General features: G+C 33.2%; 1 protein-coding gene across 1 annotated transcript; it reads right to left on the bottom strand.

Moving 5' to 3' along the window:
* Positions 1-1,056: 1,056 nt before the first annotated feature.
* Positions 1,057-23,198, bottom strand: LOC102807719 (potassium channel subfamily K member 1-like). Its single transcript, XM_085493594.1, has 4 exons — positions 22,726-23,198; positions 7,061-7,219; positions 6,007-6,249; positions 1,057-5,088 (listed from the first exon to the last, which is right to left on the bottom strand). Exons 1-4 carry the CDS (start codon positions 23,039-23,041, stop codon positions 4,868-4,870), a joined length of 939 nt encoding a protein of 312 aa, XP_085349720.1. The 5' UTR covers positions 23,042-23,198; the 3' UTR covers positions 1,057-4,867.
* Positions 23,199-23,502: the final 304 nt, after the last annotated feature.

Here is a 23,502-nt window from a genome sequence, read left to right as displayed (position 1 = left end):
TCTGTTGATATTCAATGTGTCCCACTGTTTTACTAAACTATTTTGAGGGGAGTGGCATTCATGTGTAGTACATTCCCCATCATCTGTTGATATTCAATGTGTCCCACTGTGTTACTAAACTATTTTGAGGGGAGTGGCATTCATATGTAGTACATTCCCCATCATCTGTTGATATTCAATGTGTCCCACTGTTTTACTAAACTATTTTGAGGGAGTGGCATTCATGTGTAGTACATTCCCATCATCTGTTGATATTCAATGTGTCCCACTGTTTTACTAAACTATTTTGAGGGAGTGGCATTCATGTGTAGTACATTCCCATCATCTGTTGATATTCAATGTGTCCCACTGTTTTACTAAACTATTTTGAGGGAGTGGCATTCATGTGTAGTACATTCCCCATCATCTGTTGATATTCAATGTGTCCCACTGTTTTACTAAACTATTTTGAGGGGAGTGGCATTCATATGTAGTACATTCCCCATCATCTGTTGATATTCAATGTGTCCCACTGTTTTACTAAACTATTTTGAGGGAGTGGCATTCATGTGTAGTACATTCCCCATCATCTGTTGATATTCAATGTGTCCCACTGTTTTACTAAACTATTTTGAGGGAAGTGGCATTCATATGTAGTACATTCCCCATCATCTGTTGATATTCAATGTGTCCCACTGTTTTACTAAACTATTTTGAGGGAGTGGCATTCATGTGTAGTACATTCCCCATCATCTGTTGATATTCAATGTGTCCCACTGTTTTACTAAACTATTTTGAGGGGAGTGGCATTCATGTGTAGTACATTCCCCATCATCTGTTGATATTCAATGTGTCCCACTGTTTTACTAAACTATTTTGAGGGAAGTGGCATTCATATGTAGTACATTGCCTAGGTTTTGTTCATGTTTTAGTTTTCTTATTTCCGTGTTTCCACCGAATACATGCAAAAAAACCACTACTACTTGGAATCGAACATCCATCCACAAAGATTTGAGTCGCTCATCCTGGAGGTAATGAAAAAGCGCCACCTAGTGGCACAAAATAAAGGTCAATAAATTTAACACTGGTGGCGCTGTTTATTGTTATTACATTATTTTGACATTGGTTGTGTTCTGAAAACTTAACTTAAAGTTGTAACATGCATATAACAATTAATTACTGAGATATATAGCCTTAAATAAAGTAATCTTCTAATAAGAAAAGAAGTAGAGGTGCTACATTTAGTAACCCATTGTTAACAACCACTATAAACAGACACAGAATCGGTAACTACCTGGTAACATCATTTTGTCCTTGGCCACACATGCACTCTGTTTCAAAGCAAATTGCTTAAGAGTATCGACATCACAAGTTATTGCACAATTCACATGCATATATGAATATATATGGAGTGAATTGTGCAATATCGAATAAATGTAGTTAACAATTAACTTGTACATTTCACACATCAGTGTTGGTTACATAACCAAACAAATGGAAGATCAATCATATTTAACTGATTAATCACATAATGTTGATCTAATTCCATGACAAAAAGATTCTCTTTAAATTCAAGTTTATAATTTCTCACCAACTAAATTATCAGCTATTCCAAACAAAGAGACATGGTCTAACCTTTAATGAATGTACATATCTGAGAAAAATCAACAAAGAAAATGTGAATAAGAACATGAATAACTTCTAGTTGCAGCTTTGAAAACTGCATATATTCATGGTTGAGGCAAAACAAATATATACAGACATATATACACATCAATTACCACATATATTAAGTAAATACACTAAAAATGTGAAACATTGGACAATTTCTAGCAAACACACTCTGTAAATATATTTTTTGCTATTGTAAATAAAATAAAATTAACAACTAATGTGCAACATTTCTTTATACCTTTTTTAGTAGTAACTTCCTGAATAACAATTCAAACAAGCAGCCTGTCGACTGAGATAGCTCCGCTGTTAGCAATGCATGTTTCAATTAAAGAACTGAAGATAATGAACAAATCTGAGGAGGCCTACTTGAGGTACCTATATGTATAGTATCAAAGCAATCAGACTTTCTGTTTTCAACAAGAAGTCAAAAATATGACTTTTTACCAAAAATAACAAAATTATTCATCAAAATTAAAAAATTGAAGATATCATCATGAACAGAACAAATCTGAGAGAGGTCTACTTGAGGTACCTATGTGTATAACATCAAAGCAATAAGACTTGCAGTTTTTAACAAAAAGTCGAAAATATCACTTTTTACCAAAAATGACAAAAATATTCAGCAAAATTAGAGAATTTAAGACATAATCACAAAATGAACAAAGCTGAGAGAGATCCACATGCAGTACCTACATTGTATATACCGGTATATGATATAAAAGCAATCAGACGTGCGGTTTTCAACAAGAATTCAAAAATAAAATTTTACTAAAAATGAAACAAATATTCATCAAAACTAGAGAATTGAAGATATCATCACAAAATGAACAAATCTGAGAGATGTCTGCCCAAGGTACACATACACTAAGTATCAAAGCAATAAGGCATGTAGTTTTCAAGAAGAAGTCGAAAAAGTAAAAAGGTGACACGGACGACGACAGACAATCACTCATATGATAATCTCCGTTCGACAAAGTCAACAGCGAAGCTCATAACTGGTCTCTCAGTTTGCATATTATCTTGCCAAGAATTTGTTTTTATACCACAGTGCTCTGAATGAAATTATTATTTTTCAATTATTATTACATTTCCAAGATTTTTTTTATCAGAGAACAGCCCTCAAATACTAATGTTTATTTCCGTCACAGTGTTCACTGTTCCAAATATGATTACATAGATTGGTGGACACAATGACACAAGATTTATTTGCATCTAAGCTCCTGGTTACTAGTGCATTCATGCAGAGTGTTTGGTGTAGTTTTCATAAGACTCGTGCAATGCATGTAAAATACTCTATTTTTGCTGGAATTAATTTTCTCTGAAAAGAGTTTTTGGGTGTTTTAAATGGAATTTATTTTCACTGATTTTTGACAAGTTGAGCGTTAAATATAAGAAAAATATTCACTGAATTTTATTTTATAACACAAACGAAAGTGCTGTGCAACACAACATGACTGTGCTGAGTCAACTTTAATCATCATCACAAATTTTGAATCAAATAGTTTTTTTCCACAATTTTGATCAAGATAATGAGGAATTTAGTCCATTTGGCCCAAAAATACCAATAAAAAAATACATAAAACAGAAAATTATAGCGCTCAAAAGGTTAATCTTTAATAATCCTTGTACAAGAATGTCAAATAGACAGTCATGCAAGAAAAAACACTACCCCCGCACAGACAACTTTTTTCTGGGAAGATAGCACATACAAACTATTGACCGGCAATAATGTGCTCTTTATGCGCAAACAAGACTGTTTCAAAATTGCAAGCTAAAATGAAATCACTTACATATGAACACATTTAGGGCTTTATCTGCATTGGAAAATACCACTCACCAGAATAAAGTTTTCGCCAACATTATGACGCATCGCATAAACCAAGGCTGTGTGAAAACTTGCGTAAGATGAGTAAGTGACATCATTAAAGACAGTGAAGTAATGCAAGAAGGAAGAATGTGCGAGATACCTGACATCCCTCATTCCTCTATAAGATCAAAAGTTTTCCTAAATGTACATGAATGTTAATATTGCACACATTGAAAATGTGTATCGCTTTGTGCGAGTGTTAATTAAACATTTATTTTGAAATAAGTCAGGATTTATGATGACAAGCATGTATCATTGCGTCTGTGTTTGCAGAATTTCAATGAAGTATTATGAAACACATTGAGTGATCAAGAAAACACAGCATATTTTCTGAGGCAGCCACAACGACCCAAAAATATTCTAAAAAATAAATAATTCTCTATTTATGTACACTTATACAAGTTGATTACACCTCTCCGCAAAAAATGTGTACGGAACAAACCATGAGTCTTAACACTCTAAAATAGCATTCTTTTCTGACTTAGCCTCATTTATGGAGCTCAAAAAGATGCTCCATGACTGCATCATTAAATGTGGTCTAAAAGTATGTCTTTTGCGCTAAAGATTTGTATCAGAATAAGGGTAAGCTAATTCAGTATAACTTTCTATATTCTTAAATTGTAACTAATTTCACATTATTCACAAGACAAAAAACAAACAGGTCACCACTAAATTTATCTAGCTGAAAACTGTCAAGATTTAAAAAATAAAATTTTGCCTTAAGTGAAAAGTTCATTGAAATGTTATTTTGTGATTTTCTTAATTCAAGAAATATTTTTAAACCACTATACCACAGTATGGTATTCATCTCTTGTAAATGTTTGTGTGGCAGAGTACCATCAAGTCATACACATTTTTGTACCTAGGGGTATTCACACAGTTATGATGGCAGTGTACTGCCAAGAATATATTCCTATCAGCCCCCAAAAAAGACTATAAGGTTATTACGAAGATACCTCAAAGTATGCACAAAGACAGTACATCAACAGTATAGACTGACACACAGCGAAGGTCGATGCGACAATGTACTGTCTGACTGCATATTTTGAGGTATCTTCGTAATAACCTTATTATTATACATCTTTTCCTACCAAGGATACATCATGGGAATGCCGAAATTTAAAAAGTTTAGAACAGAATTAGCGAACTTCTTTGCATGGAGTCCGGTCAAACCCTAGTGGCAGCCATGTTTGTTTTTATTATTAGAGGACGTTTATGCGCGTGATCATTCCATATTTGGAATTCGCATTTCCTTATATGGTAGGATGAAATACTCTGTAAAATACTGCAAAATTACAGCACACTGTAACTTATGGCGTTACGGTGACAGATGTATAATAATAACTATTATTTGATATTTTTAGTCAAAGGTTTTTCATCATTATCTGACTGCGATTCAGTGTTTAGGGTATACATAGATGCTGATTCAGTTGGTAAATGCTGCTCTTCTGTATTCTCACCAAGATCATGTTTTGGTATCATAAATAAAAGACCTGCATTCAACTCTGGGATATGTACCATCAATTCCAGTATGAGAACCATTGCTATAAGTCCAAGCATCAGGTAACCTGTAGACACAATCAAAATAGTAGTATTCATTGTACCTATATTTATAACTCTATGCAGATCAATAATTGAATATTAGTGTTCACCCTTTGAACGCCAATATTTCACAAAATAATACCAGTATAATCTGTGACCATCGGAAAATTATGTCTTTTCGGTCAAAAATAAAAAAAACACAAAAATTGGAAAATACATAAAAACTGACAAAATTTTGGTGTGAAAATTATGGTGATAAAACTCATGAACTAAATATTATCCTGCATGTATTTAGTGTCTACCAACAAATACAAATGCCGATTTTCTGTTCAACTGTGAGAAAAGATCAAACGATTTGATTTTGAACTCTAGTTTCTTTATTTCATAGCTCACATTAAAAGGCTGATCTTTGCGTTTGAATACCCTTACTTTGTCAAAATTGACCATCATCAAATGTGTACAGCAAATTATTAAGCAAGGAAATATCCCCCAAAATACTTTCAGGTTTGTCGAATCCCACACGATATTTCTAGCCACCATGACGCTATGACCTTTGTTTGTCCAATATGCGACTGTATAGGTGACTTGAAGGCCAAACAAAATATTGTGGCCCCTGTTTTTTTAAACTTAATTTTGTTTATAAAATGTGAATTTCATTTTATCAAATTACAAATTCCATAATTTTAATAACATGTTTTTCAAGATCACTATGTCAATGTATTTTTTGTGCGCCAATGAATTAGCACAGCTAGTTGCATCACAGCAAACATTTAGGTGACAGAGCACACTGAATTATACTAATACTTGTTTCAGTGTTGACTGCTGAAACACAACTTTGCACAACTGAATTGTGTCCAACAGAACATACACATTTGATGTGAAAAGCAATGAGGACTATGCCCCTTTCGAAGTTTTTTTGTAGGTGTGTTGATTCATAAACTTACAAACAATGCAGACTTTGTATAAATCTCTGTATTTAAAATGATGGTGCGTCTCTCCAGGTATATAATCACCAAGACCAATTGTCGTTAATGATATAAAACAGAAATACACAGATTCAAAGAAAGACCAATGAGGCTCTAAGGCATCAAGTATTATAGCAGGAATGATATAAAAGAAGACGAAGATAAAGAGTCCTAAAATGGCAATGTGTATGAGCTGTATTGTCACTGTTCTGTATAAATGACCTGCAAAATAAGAATAATTCAGTATTATAAGTAAAGTTTTTTTCAGGATTAAAACAATCCATGCTATATTCTACACATGGCAAGATTGCTAGTAACATGATGATGATGAGTCATATTCATGTTTCAGACTACATGACAGGGCTGTGCGGCCATCTTCCTATCAAATGGTAGTTTAGTGCTCTATCCTGGTGTCAACCAGGCTCGGTCAAACACAAGCACCTGCGGACCTTTATCAAGGTTCCCCCAAAATCGCATTCGTTAGTGAATGGATCTCGGCCAGTGGAATTGGCCTTCCCATTGAGTCTGTGGCACACTCACCCAGGGTAGGGGTTGACCCTTTTGATGTTCAGCCTAAGTTTGGATTTGAACTTGAGTCTATCGATCATAAGTCTGATACGACAACTACTATGCTACTAGTGACTGTACATCTCTTTAAGCCAAACTTTTTCACAGTGCCTTAAGGTTTCTGAATTTGACAACTGTCACTGCATTGTCAACTAACCCATTTAATTAGGAGTAAATTTATTTTTGCTTCCTGGTGAAAATTGCTTCAGAGAAATAAAAACAACATAATGAAAGCAATGTCGTTCAAAGCAATGTTTTGTTGTGTCACCTAAAATGTTACACAGTATAGTACAATGTATATTAAAAATCTCTCAAATTTTTTTTAGTTTGTGTCTAGAAGGTGTGACTCGTAGAAACGCTGTACTCTTTGGTGGATTCCCTATAAAAACCCTTGACAGCTCTGTTATCATCAGTGTTCTTGACTCAATGCAATGTAAACTAAATGAAATGCTACAGGAATACTTACCTAATTTAGAAATAAGATATTTGAGAAACTTTGTTGTGATGACACCGAGCCTTTCAACTGAAGCACCAATTAAAAGCAGAGTTAGAGGCAAACCTAATAAGGCATATGCGATACAAAATCCTTTCCCAGTATCAGAAAGTGGTGTCACATGACCATAGCCTAAAAAAAAAGGATGGTACATATATTAGAGCCTTGCTATGGAGATTGTACATTTATTTCATCAATTAAGTACTATGTACTGAATGTATCAATGTTATGGTTGGTGGGTAGGTATAATAAGAATTGTCAAAACCAAAGACGTGCTCCATATACGACAGCAGATTGTAACATGGATGTTTATCCACCTGTGTTTTCTAATTTATTCATATCTGTTGTTGTTTATTTGTAGTTTATCATTGGTAATTAATTATTATCTACAGACAATGATTCACTGTATCTGTTCGTCCTTGATTGAATTGATTCAGAGCATTATTCGTCAAGTTATAGTTGTTATAGTTGAAGTTGATCACACATCTCATTTCACTCTTAAATACATGTATCTCTATTGTAAAGCAACACTAATTCAGTTATATAAGCCATTTGAGAGATGGTAACAAGGAAACTCTTATCAGTTTGAATGCAATAGGACTCACTACATTAAATCAGATTAAGTTGAAAAGTATATTTAATCATAGCAGGTGCGAATTCAATAAAGCCTTTATAAAAGACGCCTCAGTGTACATTTTAGTGTGTATCATGATTGTACTTGATTTCGTAGTCACTTGAAATCATTCTACCAAATAAGGAGCGTATTTAGTTATGTACACACTATAGTCTATCTTCACTTGTATTACCACTACACAAACGCAATTTCAGTTTTTGAACGTGAGCAAATAAACCGCCACAGGTTTTGAATCTAACGTATTTATTCGGGTAAAAGCCCAGGGCTCAATAATAAAAGAAATATACAATAGGGGTCGAGAGATCGCCCGGCCCTGTAACCATTATCCAAGAAATTACAAGTTACAGCAAGTCCTAGAATAGTGTCAAAGATTAATGCAATAACACTTCACAGATTTGCTGGTTTAAAAGATGGGAGGTACTCTCAGGAAGGACTCCAAACCAGAATGGGAATTGATAGCATGTCTGATGTAAGGCAGAATATTAAAACGAAAGGAAACACAAACCTAACTGTCCTTTTCAGGGCCACGACATGTTTCAACAAGCAGCCTCTCGGCTGAGATAGCATCGCTGTTAGCAATGCACATTTCAATTAAAGAACAGAAGATATCATTAGAAAATGAACAATATGTATAGTATCAAAACAAAATTAGAAAATTAAAGATATCATTACAAAATGAACAAATCTGAGAGAGGTCCACACGTAGTACCTATATATGTAATATCAAAGCAATTGAACTTGCAGTTTTTAACAAGAAGTCGAAAATATCAATTTTTACCAAAAATATTCACCAAAATTAGAGAATTGAAGATATCATCATGAAATGAACAAATCTGAGAGAGGTCCACATGTAGTATCTATAAAAGTAATAAATATCAAAGCAATTGGACTTGCGGTTTTTAACAAGAAGTCGAAAATATCACTTTTTACCAAAAATGACAAAAATATTCACCAAAATTAGAGAATGGAAGATATCATCACGAAATGAACAAATCTGAGAGAGGTCCACATGTAGTACCCATATTTGTAATATCAAAGCAATAAGACTTGCGGTTTTTAACAAGAAGTTGAAAATATCACTTTTTACCAAAAATATTCACCAAAATTAGAGAATTAAAGATATTATTACAAAATGAACAAATCTGAGAGAGGTCCACATGTAGTACCTATATAATATGTAGTACCTATATAATATCAAAGCAATTGCACTTGGGGTTTTTAACAAGAAGTCAAAAATATCACTTTTTACCAAAAATGACAAAAATATTCACCAAAATTAGAGAATTGAAGATATCAACATGAAATGAACAAACCTAAGAGAGGTCTACCCAAGGTACATATACACCAAGTATCATAGCATTCAGGCTTGTAGTTTTCAAGAAGAAGTCAAACAAGCAGCCTATTGGCTGAGATAGCTCCGCTGTTAGCAATGCACATTTCAATTAAAGAACTGAAGACATCATTAGAAAATGAACAATATGTATAGTATCAAAGCAATCGGACTTACAGTTTTTAACAAGAAGTCGAAAATTTCACTTTCTACCAAAAATGACCAAAATATTCATCAAAATTAGAGAATTGAAGATATCATCACGAAATGAACAAATCTAAGAAAGGTCTACATGTAGTATCTATATAGTAATATGAAAGCAATTGAACTTTTGGTTTTTAACAAGTCGAAAATATCACTTTTTACCAAAAATTACAAAAATATTCACCAAAATTAGAGAATTGAAGATACCATCACAAAATGAACAAATCTGAGAGAGGTCCACATGTAGTACCTATATATGTAATATCAAAGCAATCGGACTTGTGGTTTTTAACAAGAAATCGAAAATATCACTTTTTACCAAAAAATTACAAAAATATTCACCAAAATTAGAGAATTGAAGATATCATCACGAAATGAACAAATCTGAGAGAGGTCCACATGTAGTACCTATATATGTAATATCAAAGCAATCGGACTTGTGGTTTTTAACAAGAAATCGAAAATATCACTTTTTACCAAAAATGATAAAAATATTCACCAAAATTAGAGAATTGAAGATATCATCACGAAATGAACAAATCTGAGAGAGGTTCACATGTAGTACCTATATATGTAGTATCAAAGCAATTGGACTTGCGGTTTTTAACAAGAAGTCGAAAATATCACTTTTTACCAAAAATGACAAAAATATTCACCAAAATTAGAGAATTAAAGATATCATTACAAAATGAACAAATCTGAGAGAGGTCCACATGTAGTACCTATATATGTAATATCAAAGCAATTGCACTTGCGGTTTTTAACAAGAAGTCGAAAATATCACTTTTTACCAAAAATGACAAAAATATTCACCAAAATTAGAGAGTTGAAGATATCAACATGAAATGAACAAACCTAAGAGAGGTCTACCCAAGGTACATATACACCAAGTATCAAAGCATTCAGGCTTGTAGTTTTCAAGAAGAAGTCGAAAAAGTAAAACATTGACACGGACGACGACGACGGACGACGACGACGGCGACGGACAATCACTCATATGATAAGCTCCGCTCGACAAAGTCGACAGCGGAGCTAAAAAGTAAAACATTGATACGGATGACGACGACGGACAATCACTCATATGATAAGCTCCGCTCGACAAAGTCGACAGCGGAGCTAAAAAACTAAATGTAAACTGCGTACACAGTGGTGAACACGCTGCTCTATATATGTCACAGCTATTTCGCGTTCACTCCTCATTTTACGCAATTGACGTTTATTTTTTCAAAATGTTTTATCAGAATCACAACAGACTGCAAGGAAGTCAACTGTTAATACAACGAACAAAAAAGGTTTTCGTTATTTTATTTTATTACAGGTGTAGAAAAAAACCTCCTGGGAGTTTGCTAGGATATGACCTCAACTCCTTTATTTTATCAAAAGTGGGAGGTGAGCCTTTGTCTGGGCATGGGCTCTTAGCCAGATAAATACGGTAATCTAAAATCTAAATCTGCTGTCCTATAAGAACATTGACGTACAATGTAGTGAAATAATACAGACCCACAAGACATGCCAACCTAACTTCATCGCCTAAATTGTTCACATCCATTTGATAGCAGAACCCCAAGACCAAATATTTTATGGGGGGGGGCACCAAACCCCCCACCCCACCCCAAAAATTATCCACTTAGCAAATATTAAGTCAAAACATCTTTTTCAATACTGTCATGATGACAGCAAAGCCAACGAAATGACATACAGGTTCATTTTTTGAAAAAATAAGAATACATGTACCATGCGATAGGTTGGCGGACATTAGCATGTTTGTTTATTTTTGTCATGGTTTAGGCGATTACCAGTAACAGAAAGATAAAACAAATAGTAGAATGAGACAGGTCAGTTTTATTTTAATGACATCTATGTATATAATATTTTAAATAGACTGGGCCAGCTATGGTGATTTTTTAAAAAAAATTGGGAAAAAATAGTTTTGCGAAAGGTGGGGTGATTTTGCAGTTACAGGGATTTTGAGTTAACACCTTCATTTCGCTATTTTTTTATTTAATTTTAAATTTGAAAAAAAAGTAATTCACCCAGACTGTGCCAGTCTATATTTTAAAGGCAGCCTCTTCTGAAGACAGACAGGCAACAAAATAAACAGAGCTCTGTGATCTTCCGTTCTTCCATCAACATAGTTATAAAGCTTTACAACATGAAGGTGTGTCAAAAATATACACAATTCAGTACCAGCATAAAACGTGTGCTGCTGGGTAAAGCAGTTCAATTGCAGGTAAAAAAAAAAGAATTTCACAGGCCACTGAATGAATCAGAAAAGGATAAATAAAAAAATCATGTGAAAATTACTTTTTTTTTCTACACATTTTTCCTGAACTTAATCATGAATGAAAAAGTACCAATCAAAACAAATGATACTTATTTCTTTTTCTTTTGCGAAAGGAAGATTTAATTTAATTTTTTTTTTATTATTACCGCCATATTGTTTCAAACACCAAATATAAGTTATCAACTGGTTTGCGATGTGTGTCTTGAGATCTTTACATGATAAAGATTGGTTAGTCCAAAACATTTTTACGAGGGTTGCAATTGAATTAATGCATGCATTTACGAGCTTTAGGACACATACCATAGACTATGTTCCTGACATTTCAGACTATGTCAGTACATACATTTATACAATAGATTGAATTAAAGGCAATTGTATCATAGTCTTCTTCCCCCACTATTAGTTTGATGTCTCCTGTTGTGGTTGGTTCGCCACAACTTGTTTTAACGACCTCCAGGTGCACATAACAAATCAGTCAGCAACTTAGATGGCAATGTTGCAGTTTTGATATTCGAAACAATATGGCGATGATGTGATTATAAAGTATAATAATCATAACTATTTTCCCTTACAGGATTTGTCATACATGTATTTCCATTAAAAGTATTTACTATGACCTTTAATACTGCATACCAGTCACATAGATACCACTTGCGAAACTATCATGTTGTAATGTGGAGAGATAGCAAATAATTAACTCATTAACCCTGTGAATATGACCAATTACATACGACACATAATTACATTAAACTCTATAATTCATTAATATACAACCTACAGTACATGACTATTGTTGTAGTAAACTACATGTACTCTTCAATCGCATTTGTATTTTAACAAGCAACCATTTGAAATTGAGGCGGTGTGTGTGATTAGGTAAAATTTTTTGTGGTGCCTTATCTGATTATTTTTCTTGTATGGCAAACAGTTTTTCCTGCAACATGTTACATGCAATTTTGTTGTTGATGTCTTTGTGATTATTTTTTTTTTTAAATTTTCCAGCTACCTCTTCCCCATGGTTTCAACTGGTTGAACCCCTTCTTTAATATTTAGCTTAATTATATTAAATTTTCATTGAAAGAAGCAACTTTACCCTTCTGGCTAAATCGTTTGTACAAGTACAAAAAGTAACCAAATAGATAACAATTTTTACTTGTGTCAAAAATTGTATGATATTATAAATTTGAATAAATTGCCAATATTAACAGATACATAATATTCTTAAATGTATAAATATATGATAACATGTGTTACTCTCTAACAATGGGCATCTGATAGTGTGTGCGATGAGTTAACAGTAACATATGGAAGACCCTTATAATGAAAACCCATCGAGGCATAAAGTAGCTCAATAAATTGAAAATAAAACCTGATATGTAGTATGTACATATGAATCTATTTTGAAGCACAAAAAAAGCAATTAATAGATGTAATAGGAGTCAGTCCACTGGCCCCCACCACCACACCCCACCCAAGTAAAAAAAAGAATTTTGTGTAAAATCACTCTAAATCACCATGACCACATGCAACAGTATAGCAGAGGCATCAACAAAGAAGATAAAAATACAACCATATGGGCTCAAAAATATTCTCATCATACAGACAATATTTATTTTAGATTCAGATGAAAAATGCAGTGTAAAGAACTAGAATTTATCTGTTTAATAGATAAAAGCAAGGAAAAAATACAGCCAATTGTATTTCTATCAAAATCACCAAGCAACGATCAATATCAACATGTGCTATGCAAAATTCGGAATGACTTCTTTATCAATATAGAACCAATGGCTGCTTCCAAAAATTCCCAAATAATTTCCACCCCTGTTTTCACCAAATACAATTGAGACATATAAAATTAAGATGTACAACAGGATGAGATACAAGCATAAATACCAAGGGATAGTTTAATAATTAGCAGATACAACTGCCTGTCTGGTGGAAGTCCTCATGGATAGCTGAATTGTATATCAGATCAGCAGGCGATGTGTTGAAGTGTATGAGACACAAACAAAAAAGAATCCTGAAGGAAACATTGCAAACCAGAATTGACAACAGTCGATCATTTCGAAAACTGGATTTTAAAGTTGAAATGATGAAAAATACTTTTTACACAATGCAATGTGGTATATGTGCTTGTGAATATATTACTGAAAATTGCAGAATGACTCTACTTCCAGCAAGCTGCTTCTTTGGCAGAAATTAACTGTTTATTATACCTTTCAGTTTAGATTAGGGGGTATACATGAACATGAGGTGAAAGCATACCTTTTAATATTATTGTGTACAATAAACGATTGACAGCTGGTGTAGTTGAATGATCATTACTAAGCTCCGCCCTACTATGAAAACCCGCTCTTTAATGGGTTTGAGACAAGTGATTAATATTGAAAATTGTGATAAAAGCTAATGGCATATAAAATGCAACGTGAAAACTGTGGGTCAAGAATTCACCATTACATTGAAATTGGTCATGTGATGAGGACCGTAGAAAAATATGATGCACCTTGTCATCTTGTACTGTAATCCCAGAGGTTCACTTGACAAAATAGGATTTCCATAGATGGTACCCTCTGGAGACCTAGACACAACAACACAACCATCTTTTTTCACTTGCAAATGATTTAATGTACAACGTCATTATATAGCGTACATGCTATGCTTTCTGTATTCACATTTTCAAACAATCAAGAAAAAAGAACAAAAAAATAATGCCAGGATTTTTGATACCAAAATTTTGGCAACAACATCTTGCACATTTTTATATATTTTTGTTTGTTAGTTTTGAAGCAAGTTAACAACATTTAAAAAAACAAAATTACAAAATGTTTATTTAAAATGAACAAAATTAAGCAGATTTTGTTAAAGATGTCAGAAGTTGAGAGGGTTGTCAAAAGTTCAAAAATTATCAATGGCTATTTCTCTCTCTATTGTTATCTCTCTCTATTGTTATCTCTCTCTATTGTTATCTCTCTCCTACAATAATAGTTGCGTTCACGCACAGCTCCTTAGCACATGCTAAGAGGTCAAATTCCTTAGCCTGTGCTAAGCAAACGTGCGTGAACGCTTAGCACAGGCTAAATCTGATCCGAATTTAAGATGCGGTCTAGACCCTTAGTACGGGCTAACGAAGTGTGCGTGAACGCTTAGCCCAGGGCTAAGCGCCCTCTGCAGCGACCTTTGGATGTGAACATTATGCACGTGATTAAATATATCCAACTTTTTCATTCCCAAAATGGCAACCGAGCTCAGTGTACACGCTTCCATACTGATCGGGTCGCTGTAGTAGAGTGTACAGCAGCTCCAATCGTAGACAAAATAAATTTGGTTCGCTGTCAACGACAAGCATTAATAAAACTCTGTATTCTGTTACGTTGTTGTATACCGTTTCTATGCATCCAAATAAGTTGGATCCGTCTTCTCTCGCGTTCCTGTGCACGTCGCTTCAAAATTAGAACGAAGCATGTCAGCAGCAGAAATAGAACCTCGCGCTTGTCATCCATTTTTCGTTTGTAAATAGCGGCTTGCCAAAGGTCACCGACTGATGGTGCCCCTTAGCCCGTGCTAACGACTGGCCTCCCTGTGCGTGGACGCAATTGGGTCTAGCCGAAATGCAAATATGCTAGATAAGCCTAAGTCAGCTTAAATCTTAGCCCGTACTTCATGTAACGTGAACACAACTAATGTGACAGAAAACTATGGCCTCACCTGAACATTTTTGGGGTTATTTCAAAAATCAAAACAAAGACTGGTTATTCAGAGAGGACAGTGTTAATACATACACAGGTGCATGATTTTTCAAATCTTTCAATTTGTTTTTGATCTAGGTTTTCAATGCTTTAAAGGCTACACAATTTCTTTTTAATTTGCTGATATTAAAATGACAGTTTGATTTGTAGCTCAATCTCTGAAGAAAACAAACAAAGCACGGAAATTACTTCATGGACTAATTTGCATAAATACGTAACTAATTTTGCTTTTGATAATCTTTTTTGAGCAAAAAAATGATTCTGGAGGTTTTAGTAGTTGTCCAAAAATGTTAAACCATAACAATAAACAATATTAATGAAGTGTCAAAATGCACTGTGGCAAGTCGGAAAGGACTATTTTATCTCATTTGCATAGTTTCGTCGCAACATAAATATAACTACTGAGCAAAGTTGTAACTGTGAGTACTGCAGTAACAAGACATAAATGCCATAGTCCCTGTTATTTAATTATAAAATACTAATGTTTAAATAATACATAGAACAACTGAAAACAGTTGAATTACAGCAATTCCAGGCACTGATTTGATGCTGAAGTAGTGCTAAGATATATGGTAGATAACATTCTACAATAGGTTACACATTTTGTTTTCACATTACATAAGTTGCAACTAGAAATATAAACATCGGCTGCAAATCAGAAAAATGATTGACAGATATTGCCCACAAGGTTTTCTATTTTTGCTACAAAATCCGATGCCCACAGACTTTGAGACGTGTCTGTCTTTTACTCACTTTTGGTCAGTCATTGTGTTAATTGCGTAACTACGGCATTTGTCCAAGTTGTTTAAACACCACGATGGAGAAGCAAGGAGTCGAAAAATCAGTTAAAGAGAGAACAAGATTTGTCGATTTGTATTTTCGTGGACTGTCACTTGCTGAGGTTGGAGATCGAAGTGGTGTTTCAAAGAAAACAGCTTATAATAATAATAACTTTATTACATTACTAAAAACCTTCAGAGGGCTTTTGTATGGTAAGGAACATAAATACAAAGAAATACAAATACCATAAAATATTGTATATTTATAATATCGTCAAACGTTTAATTCTGTGTTGCTAGCTGTTTAAAACGATTATTTGGTGACACATCAACCTTTTGGTTCCCATCGTCGAGAACTAATAATCGAATAACACCCATTCTACTTATATATAATCAATTTCATTATTGAGATAAAATTGATTGAAGGAGTAATGGACTACACAGAGGAGATGGAATTGCCTGGTCTGTTGGTAACGGTAGACTTGGAAAAAGCCATTGACTGTATTGAGTGGCAGTACCTGTTTAAGGCATTGAGAGCTTTTAATTTTGGCTAGGGATTTATAAAATGGGTGAAAATTATTTATAACAATATTTACAGCTGTGTTATGAATAAGGGAACATCTACAGGCTACAGGCTACTTCCAACTTCATCGTGGTGTCAGACAGGGTGATTGTATCTCAACAATACTTTTCATATTGGCATTAGAAATATTTCTGGTGAAATTGAGAACACAACAAAACATTAATGGAATTTTGGTGGGGGAAAATGAGATAAAAAATGCATCTTTTGCTGATGACTTGACATGTTTTTTCAGGGATATTGAATCAGCACAAAACATGTTTGAATTACTAGAAAAATTCAAAGAAATTTCAGGTCTATCAATAAATAAGAGTAAGAGCCCTGTGGATAGGAAAAAATAAAAAGTGCAAAGAAAGACCACTCAACTTAAAGTGGCCAACTGATCCAATAAAAATTGTTAGAATTTTAGTATCCTATGATAAAAACAAAGCAAGAGAACTAAATCTGGCCGAACCACTAGAAAAAATAAGAAAAACATTGCAATTTTGGAAATCCAGAGATTTAACACTTATGGGGAAGGTACAGATCATCAAAACATTGGCCATATCTAGAATACAATATGTAATGAATTTGGTAAACAAAATGATTTATAAATTTATATGGAAGGGTCCAGAAAAAATAGCTAGACAAACAATGATTGGTAGAACTGAAAAAGGGGGAATTTCAATGCCAGATGTTAACGCCATTTATACAGCTAAATAAATTAAAAGGACACCTTAAAAAATGGGGAAATTTTCTGAAAGTTATGGGTTAGACTGATGTAATAAATGTACCTGAGGTCATTAAAGCTAGTTATAAACCAAGTATTGGAACATATAAATGAGCAAGAAAATACAAGAAATGTAATCCCATTTTATTGTGTATTTCAAGTATTGTAATTCATATGAGATACCCCAATAAAATATTACTAAAAACAAAAAGAAACTGCATTCATAAATCTGAGTAAACCTTGATGTACATGTACCTTTAATAACAACTTGACTTCTTTGTTAATTCAGGTCTTTGTATATTACCAGGACCTGGGTTTGTTTCATTATCACCAATATAATTCCCATCAAAATGTAGCCCTGACACACCTCAACATTTTCCACTGAGATTGGTAATGGTACGACCCATCTGTCACTGATTCAGATCAAGGTCATGACCAGGTTATGGCCAGCTCATGACATCACTAAAAACAATGGCATTATAATCTAAGCTAATTATTTATTCTGAGCATGCTCAGTTGCTCTGTCAGTACAGTAGGGTGAGGTAATTTTGGATGAAAATCTTGAAAAGACCCACTTAGGATTTTCAGATCTGGGGGGAAAAAAATTATGTTTTTCGAAATAAAAAGTTTTTATTATTTTAAACAGTGCATAATATGTAATAATAATTTTAAATTCATGATTATAAGGCATGCTATATCTTCATATTTTTTGTGAATATTTTCTGTAACACAAATTCTTAGTCTCAGTTGTCCTAAGCTCTGTATTTTTTATGTATAGTGCAAACTGAGTTTCTGTTTCATTTAGTTAGTTTGAATACATTTAGGTAAAACTTGTGAATCAGAAATCAGGAGTTCATGAATCTGAATTTAACAGAATCAAATATTCTGAGCATGCTCAGTTGCTCTGTCAGTGTAGTAGAGGGGTAATTTTGAATGAAAATCTTGAAAAAGACCCACTTAGGATTTTCAGATCTGGAAAAAAAAACTATGTGCATATGTAACATAGACTTGTTCATCAACTTGCCAAGTTTCATTGATATCTGCTGCACAGTCCCTGAGAAAATGTGAGAGATAACTGGCAATGAAAATGAGAAAGTAATTTTAGTACTCCCCGTTCAGGCGAATATATGTAATAATGTACATTAGTGTATATTAAAGAGCATAGCAAGTAACAGGAAAAGCAGTGACGTTTTAAGTGTTTGGCATAAAACTAATGAAAAGCATTCTTTCATAGTACTCATACATGCAATGCTCACAGGAGGTATTTTCACAAACATACAATATCACAGCAAGGAGTGTTTTCATCCAATTTAACTTTCACAATCAATCACTGTTTAATATTGAGCAAAAAATACAATACAGCCGTATTTCACAAACAGCACCATACTTCAAAATAATTTCTAGTTTAATCTGCCCATATACATTCAATAACATGCTTAGTGAATATGAAAACTTAAATTATTCTAAAAATAGCTATAATCACCAGTCTATTTATTTACCCACAGTAGCTAACAGTTGGAAGCACAATTTATGGCCAGTTATTGGTTATTCACAGTAATTGTCAAGGAAATAGAATCTATACAGTGTTCCTTTATACACACTTAATTTTGCGACTATTACAAAGTGAAATTATATGCTCACTATTGCCTAGAAGCATATTATACACAATCATAAATTCTGGATTTTGTTTTTGTGGAAACACAATGAAAATCAGCATTTGAAAGATAAAAAGCATACATAGTCGCTAAAAAAAAAAAATAATACAGAACAATACTGAAATTGTAGAATTGAAAGCATTTTCAAACCATTACATATACTACTGTAAAAGGGTTAATTATTCACTGGGTTTTAATTTTGTTTATTTCGCTGACTGAAAAATGTGCCTGGAATGGTAAATCAGCAAAATTTAAACCCAGTGAAAATTAGTCATTTTACAGTATATAAGAGGAAAAATAAAGAATACATATATTTTAAAATAATTAGGTTTAATAATATCAGAATATTTAATAATAATATGTATATGCATCAAAGGCGTAAGATCTATTACGATAATCAGGATACAACATCAGACAATCAATTAAATTATTCATAGTTATCCACATTGTCTATTTACACGACTTGATATTTATAAACTATATTTTGTGGATGTTTTTTTAAAAGATATTGACACTTGTCCTTGCTTACATGCAAATCGCTGTATTCCCCCCCTAAAGTAAATGCCTAAGCATGGTGCCTAATTGGCGAAATAATTAAAACTAATTTGCATATGATTTTTTACATGTCAACAACCTCTATCATGTCTTGAGAAAGTTCAAGCCTGGTCTTCCGGTAACTTAATGATGAATTACATTTTGACTTGGTTCTACTATGTCCCTTAAAAAACCAAGACTAATTCAAACCATACCATAACAGGGGAACTTGATGTGTTGACCTTTTCGTTGAGTTCAACCCAAGGTGGTATTTTTAACCATGACCCAGCTTTGACCTATTGTGGTTCAGGAGCAACAAGCATTGTAGTTACCCTGCATTGATTGGTTTTCCATAATGGTTACTGTAACAGTCAAAGAACCCTAGTAAAATGTTCACTGATTCAAAATTTCATAGTATTCTTTTACTCATGGCATATTTGTGATATTAAATATTCAAGTACATGTAGTACATGTAGGTTTAGTTTCACTAAACTCTCATATATACAGAACATTTACTGCACAGCATGTGTCAACTAAGGCAACTAATTAGGGCAATCTTTTTTTTTTCTTCTATGCTATCAATAAAGAGACAGTGCTTGAAACGTCTAGCTATTTTTATGTAATAGTTACTTAGGACTATGATTACCAAATATTATCTTCTATAGGGCAAACATAAAGCCATTTTAGCTGAACTGAATATTTTGGTATTAATTATATTTATATGTGCCTACATGTATCACTAGAGAATCATTTGACATGTGTGACGGAATGAATACATGTGCGGAAAATCCAACATATAAATAACAAGGCCAGAGAATTGATCAATAAAAAGCAAGCAATAACTCTGAAGAATGAATAGTAGCGTTTATTGAATTTAATGAATCAAATCTTTAGTTGTGTATCTCATCAACTGTCATGGACAGACTGACCATTGAATTGATGACAAGTACAATCTGACAATCGTAGCTTTGCATTTGCACATGTGTTCACTGTTTTATAGCTATACACAAACTTGTTAAGAGATGATAAATCAAATGATGTTTAATAACTAAAAGAACTGCCAAAATTCTGTGGTTTTTTTGAAAAAACACAGTGATTAACTGATAATTATTCAACGATTCTCTGGACCATCATGATATTTTTATGGCATAGATTATTAGTCTAGTACTATAATTTATCACTTTTGTCTTCAATTGTCAACAAAAATATCAATCAAAAATGAGAAAACAAGCAGCCTGCTGGCTCTGGAGCCACTGCCAATATTTGAATTGAATTATCTACAGCATTGACAATTGTATTACAAGAAATACCTAAATCTTGAAAAAATACAGGCAAGGTGAAATAATTAACATGTTAGTTTTTCAGAAACTCATCTTGTCCAAGAAAAAACATTCAAGTTACAGAAAAAAAATACTAGTACCAGGTTTGTATTAAACAAATCTAAAGAAATCAGCAATTAAATAAATCTAAAGAAATCAACAATTATTTTTCATACTGGGTTTGCACTATCAGTAGCACTTATGCAAATGACAAATAATTTACAGTCATAAAGAACAGAACATGTCATCAACACCAGCTCCAACAGATTTATGAATACATACATTTACGGTGCCACAATTAATTCACTTACCAGCAACTTTTGTAACACATCACTTTATATTTAAAAAAAAAAAAAAAAATTAAAGGATTGAATTCACTTTCTATTTTAGACATACATGGGGATGCAAATGATTTTCTAGATAGTTTTAAAAAGCAGCTTTACTGCAAACAAGAAATTTATATTCCTTAAATAATTAATTGTAAACTGATTTTGACATTAAATAACATCAGCACTGTCGTATATACCGGTATATGGGAAAAAATGAGGAATTGGACATTGTCATAACTGTGCTTATGAGTTTTTTTGTCACATGGTTACTGTTATATACCTACACTCAACTCAATATGATAACTAGTGATAACCATTAAAATCCACAATCATATCTAATACCTTATCAACAATGCATTCAACTATGTAAATTAATTCTGAGGTTTTGTCCATATTTTTGTCATACCTAGCCCAGCTGTAAATATGCACAGCAGAATTTCTACATGCAGGTACTAGACACATTGCTAATATTCCACAAACTCAACCTTACTCAATATCATTATTTAACATCACCTACAACCCAGCTGAGCAAAACAGGCGAGTTCTGAATACAGGCAAGGGCTAGCATATCACATACATTGTACACATCCAACAATAAAAAAATGACACAGTCATTGTTCACACCATGAATGGCTACCACTATTGAATATTAAAAATAGTTTGAAAATAATGAAAATAAAAAAAAATAGTGTTTGTATGACTCCAACAAAACATATTGTACAAAAGGAGTCATTTTTGACAGCAAGGATTCATACCTATCTATGAGGGGTCGAAAATGTCATGTCAAAAATAGAGATGTAAAACATGTGACAAAAGTAATAATTTATATTCAGTTGCTAAATTTGTTTTCATATTTTTATAATAACAGTTTAAAACATGTATTTTAACAGAACCAATTTTCTCTGAAATTTTTCCATCAAGTTAGAATCACAGGTAATTCAATCAATCTAATGTTAAATTTTTTGTTTTAAAATTATTACATAATTATTGATTTGGACACTTTGGTTTTTTTTTTTCAAGTACAAATTATTTGGCTGAAAAATGCCTGAAAAAATTACCCATTTTTATCTATTTACATGTACCAAATTTCACCCACCCCCACAACAGTTCTAAATATTTTTAAAAAATCAAAAAAAAATCAGATGGGTGTCTATTTTCGAAAAATTATTGAATATTTTGTTTGTTTTATTCTAAAAATCGTCATTGATACTATAAATATTATTTGACACTAAGTATGACACCAGTTGAGGATGATCAGATATAATAAAGACTTTTTTTAATTAAAGTTCAGTCTCGTTGAATTCAGTCACAGTCCCTCTAGAGGGACTGTGATTCAGTCAATATTGTTTACAGCTGGTGACTGTTTCTCGGGGCGGGGATACCAGTATTAAATTACGGAGCTACAGTAGTACTAGCACAGGGAGCCCAGGAACTATAATCAACTGTAGTACGCAGTCTCTATTGTGATTGCACGTAACCGCTAGCATTCAACTTGCTACTTGTCACTCTCCGTACAACAACAATCATACACTTACCGATGGTTGTAATTACTGTTGCTGCGAAAAACAGCGATGAAGCGAAGTTCCAGGACTTCGGATTGTCAGTGGCATTGTTAACCGCTGACACGCCTGTTTCATAAGCTTTGACAACTTCTTCGATAAATTCATTCAGATCTTTGAAATGAATACATTCGTGTTGATTTAAAAATTGTACGACAAAATGTGACATTTGTTCTTTCCTTTTCTCTTCTGCCGGTCCTTCGATAGCAGAGAACACTGCACCCCCGATGCAAAGATACACCACGAAGAAAAAAATTAAAAGCACGAATCTGACATTCACATTTTCTTTCATGCTGTCAAGTTCTCGACCCCACTGAGTTAGATTTCATATGTCCAGCAAATTGTCGCAATATATTCATATATAAGTGAAGAAGCTGATCTCAGTTTTACAAACAAGCCCGCCGGTAACTGACCAATAAATGAATGAACTACTGAATATACACACACAGCCCCATAGAGATTTTATACACGTCGCTAGTCACTGCTTATGAGTAAAATAGTTCTACATTTTTTCCTCGTTTAAATTCACAGCACTAATTTAAGTTATTTTTCACATTCACTTAAATTCAGTGGACTTAAAATGATAAATGCCTAATACTTTAACTCTTCGTTGTTTTAGCAGAATCAACCGAGTTTTTTAACAGCGGAGTGATATAATTTATACTCTGTAAGACGAGACCCTGGCCGATTAATAAAGTTACTACTACTTCATGCCGGTGTTTGGGTTTGTTTTGTTACATACAGGCTTTGTTA

The sequence above is a fragment of the Saccoglossus kowalevskii genome, chromosome 2 (assembly GCF_978046115.1).
Source record: "Saccoglossus kowalevskii chromosome 2, keSacKowa6.1, whole genome shotgun sequence".
NCBI classification, from domain to species: Eukaryota; Metazoa; Hemichordata; class Enteropneusta; family Harrimaniidae; genus Saccoglossus; species Saccoglossus kowalevskii.
The sequence above is the reverse complement of the archived record's forward strand: the minus strand, read 5'-3'. Positions and strand labels throughout refer to the sequence as shown.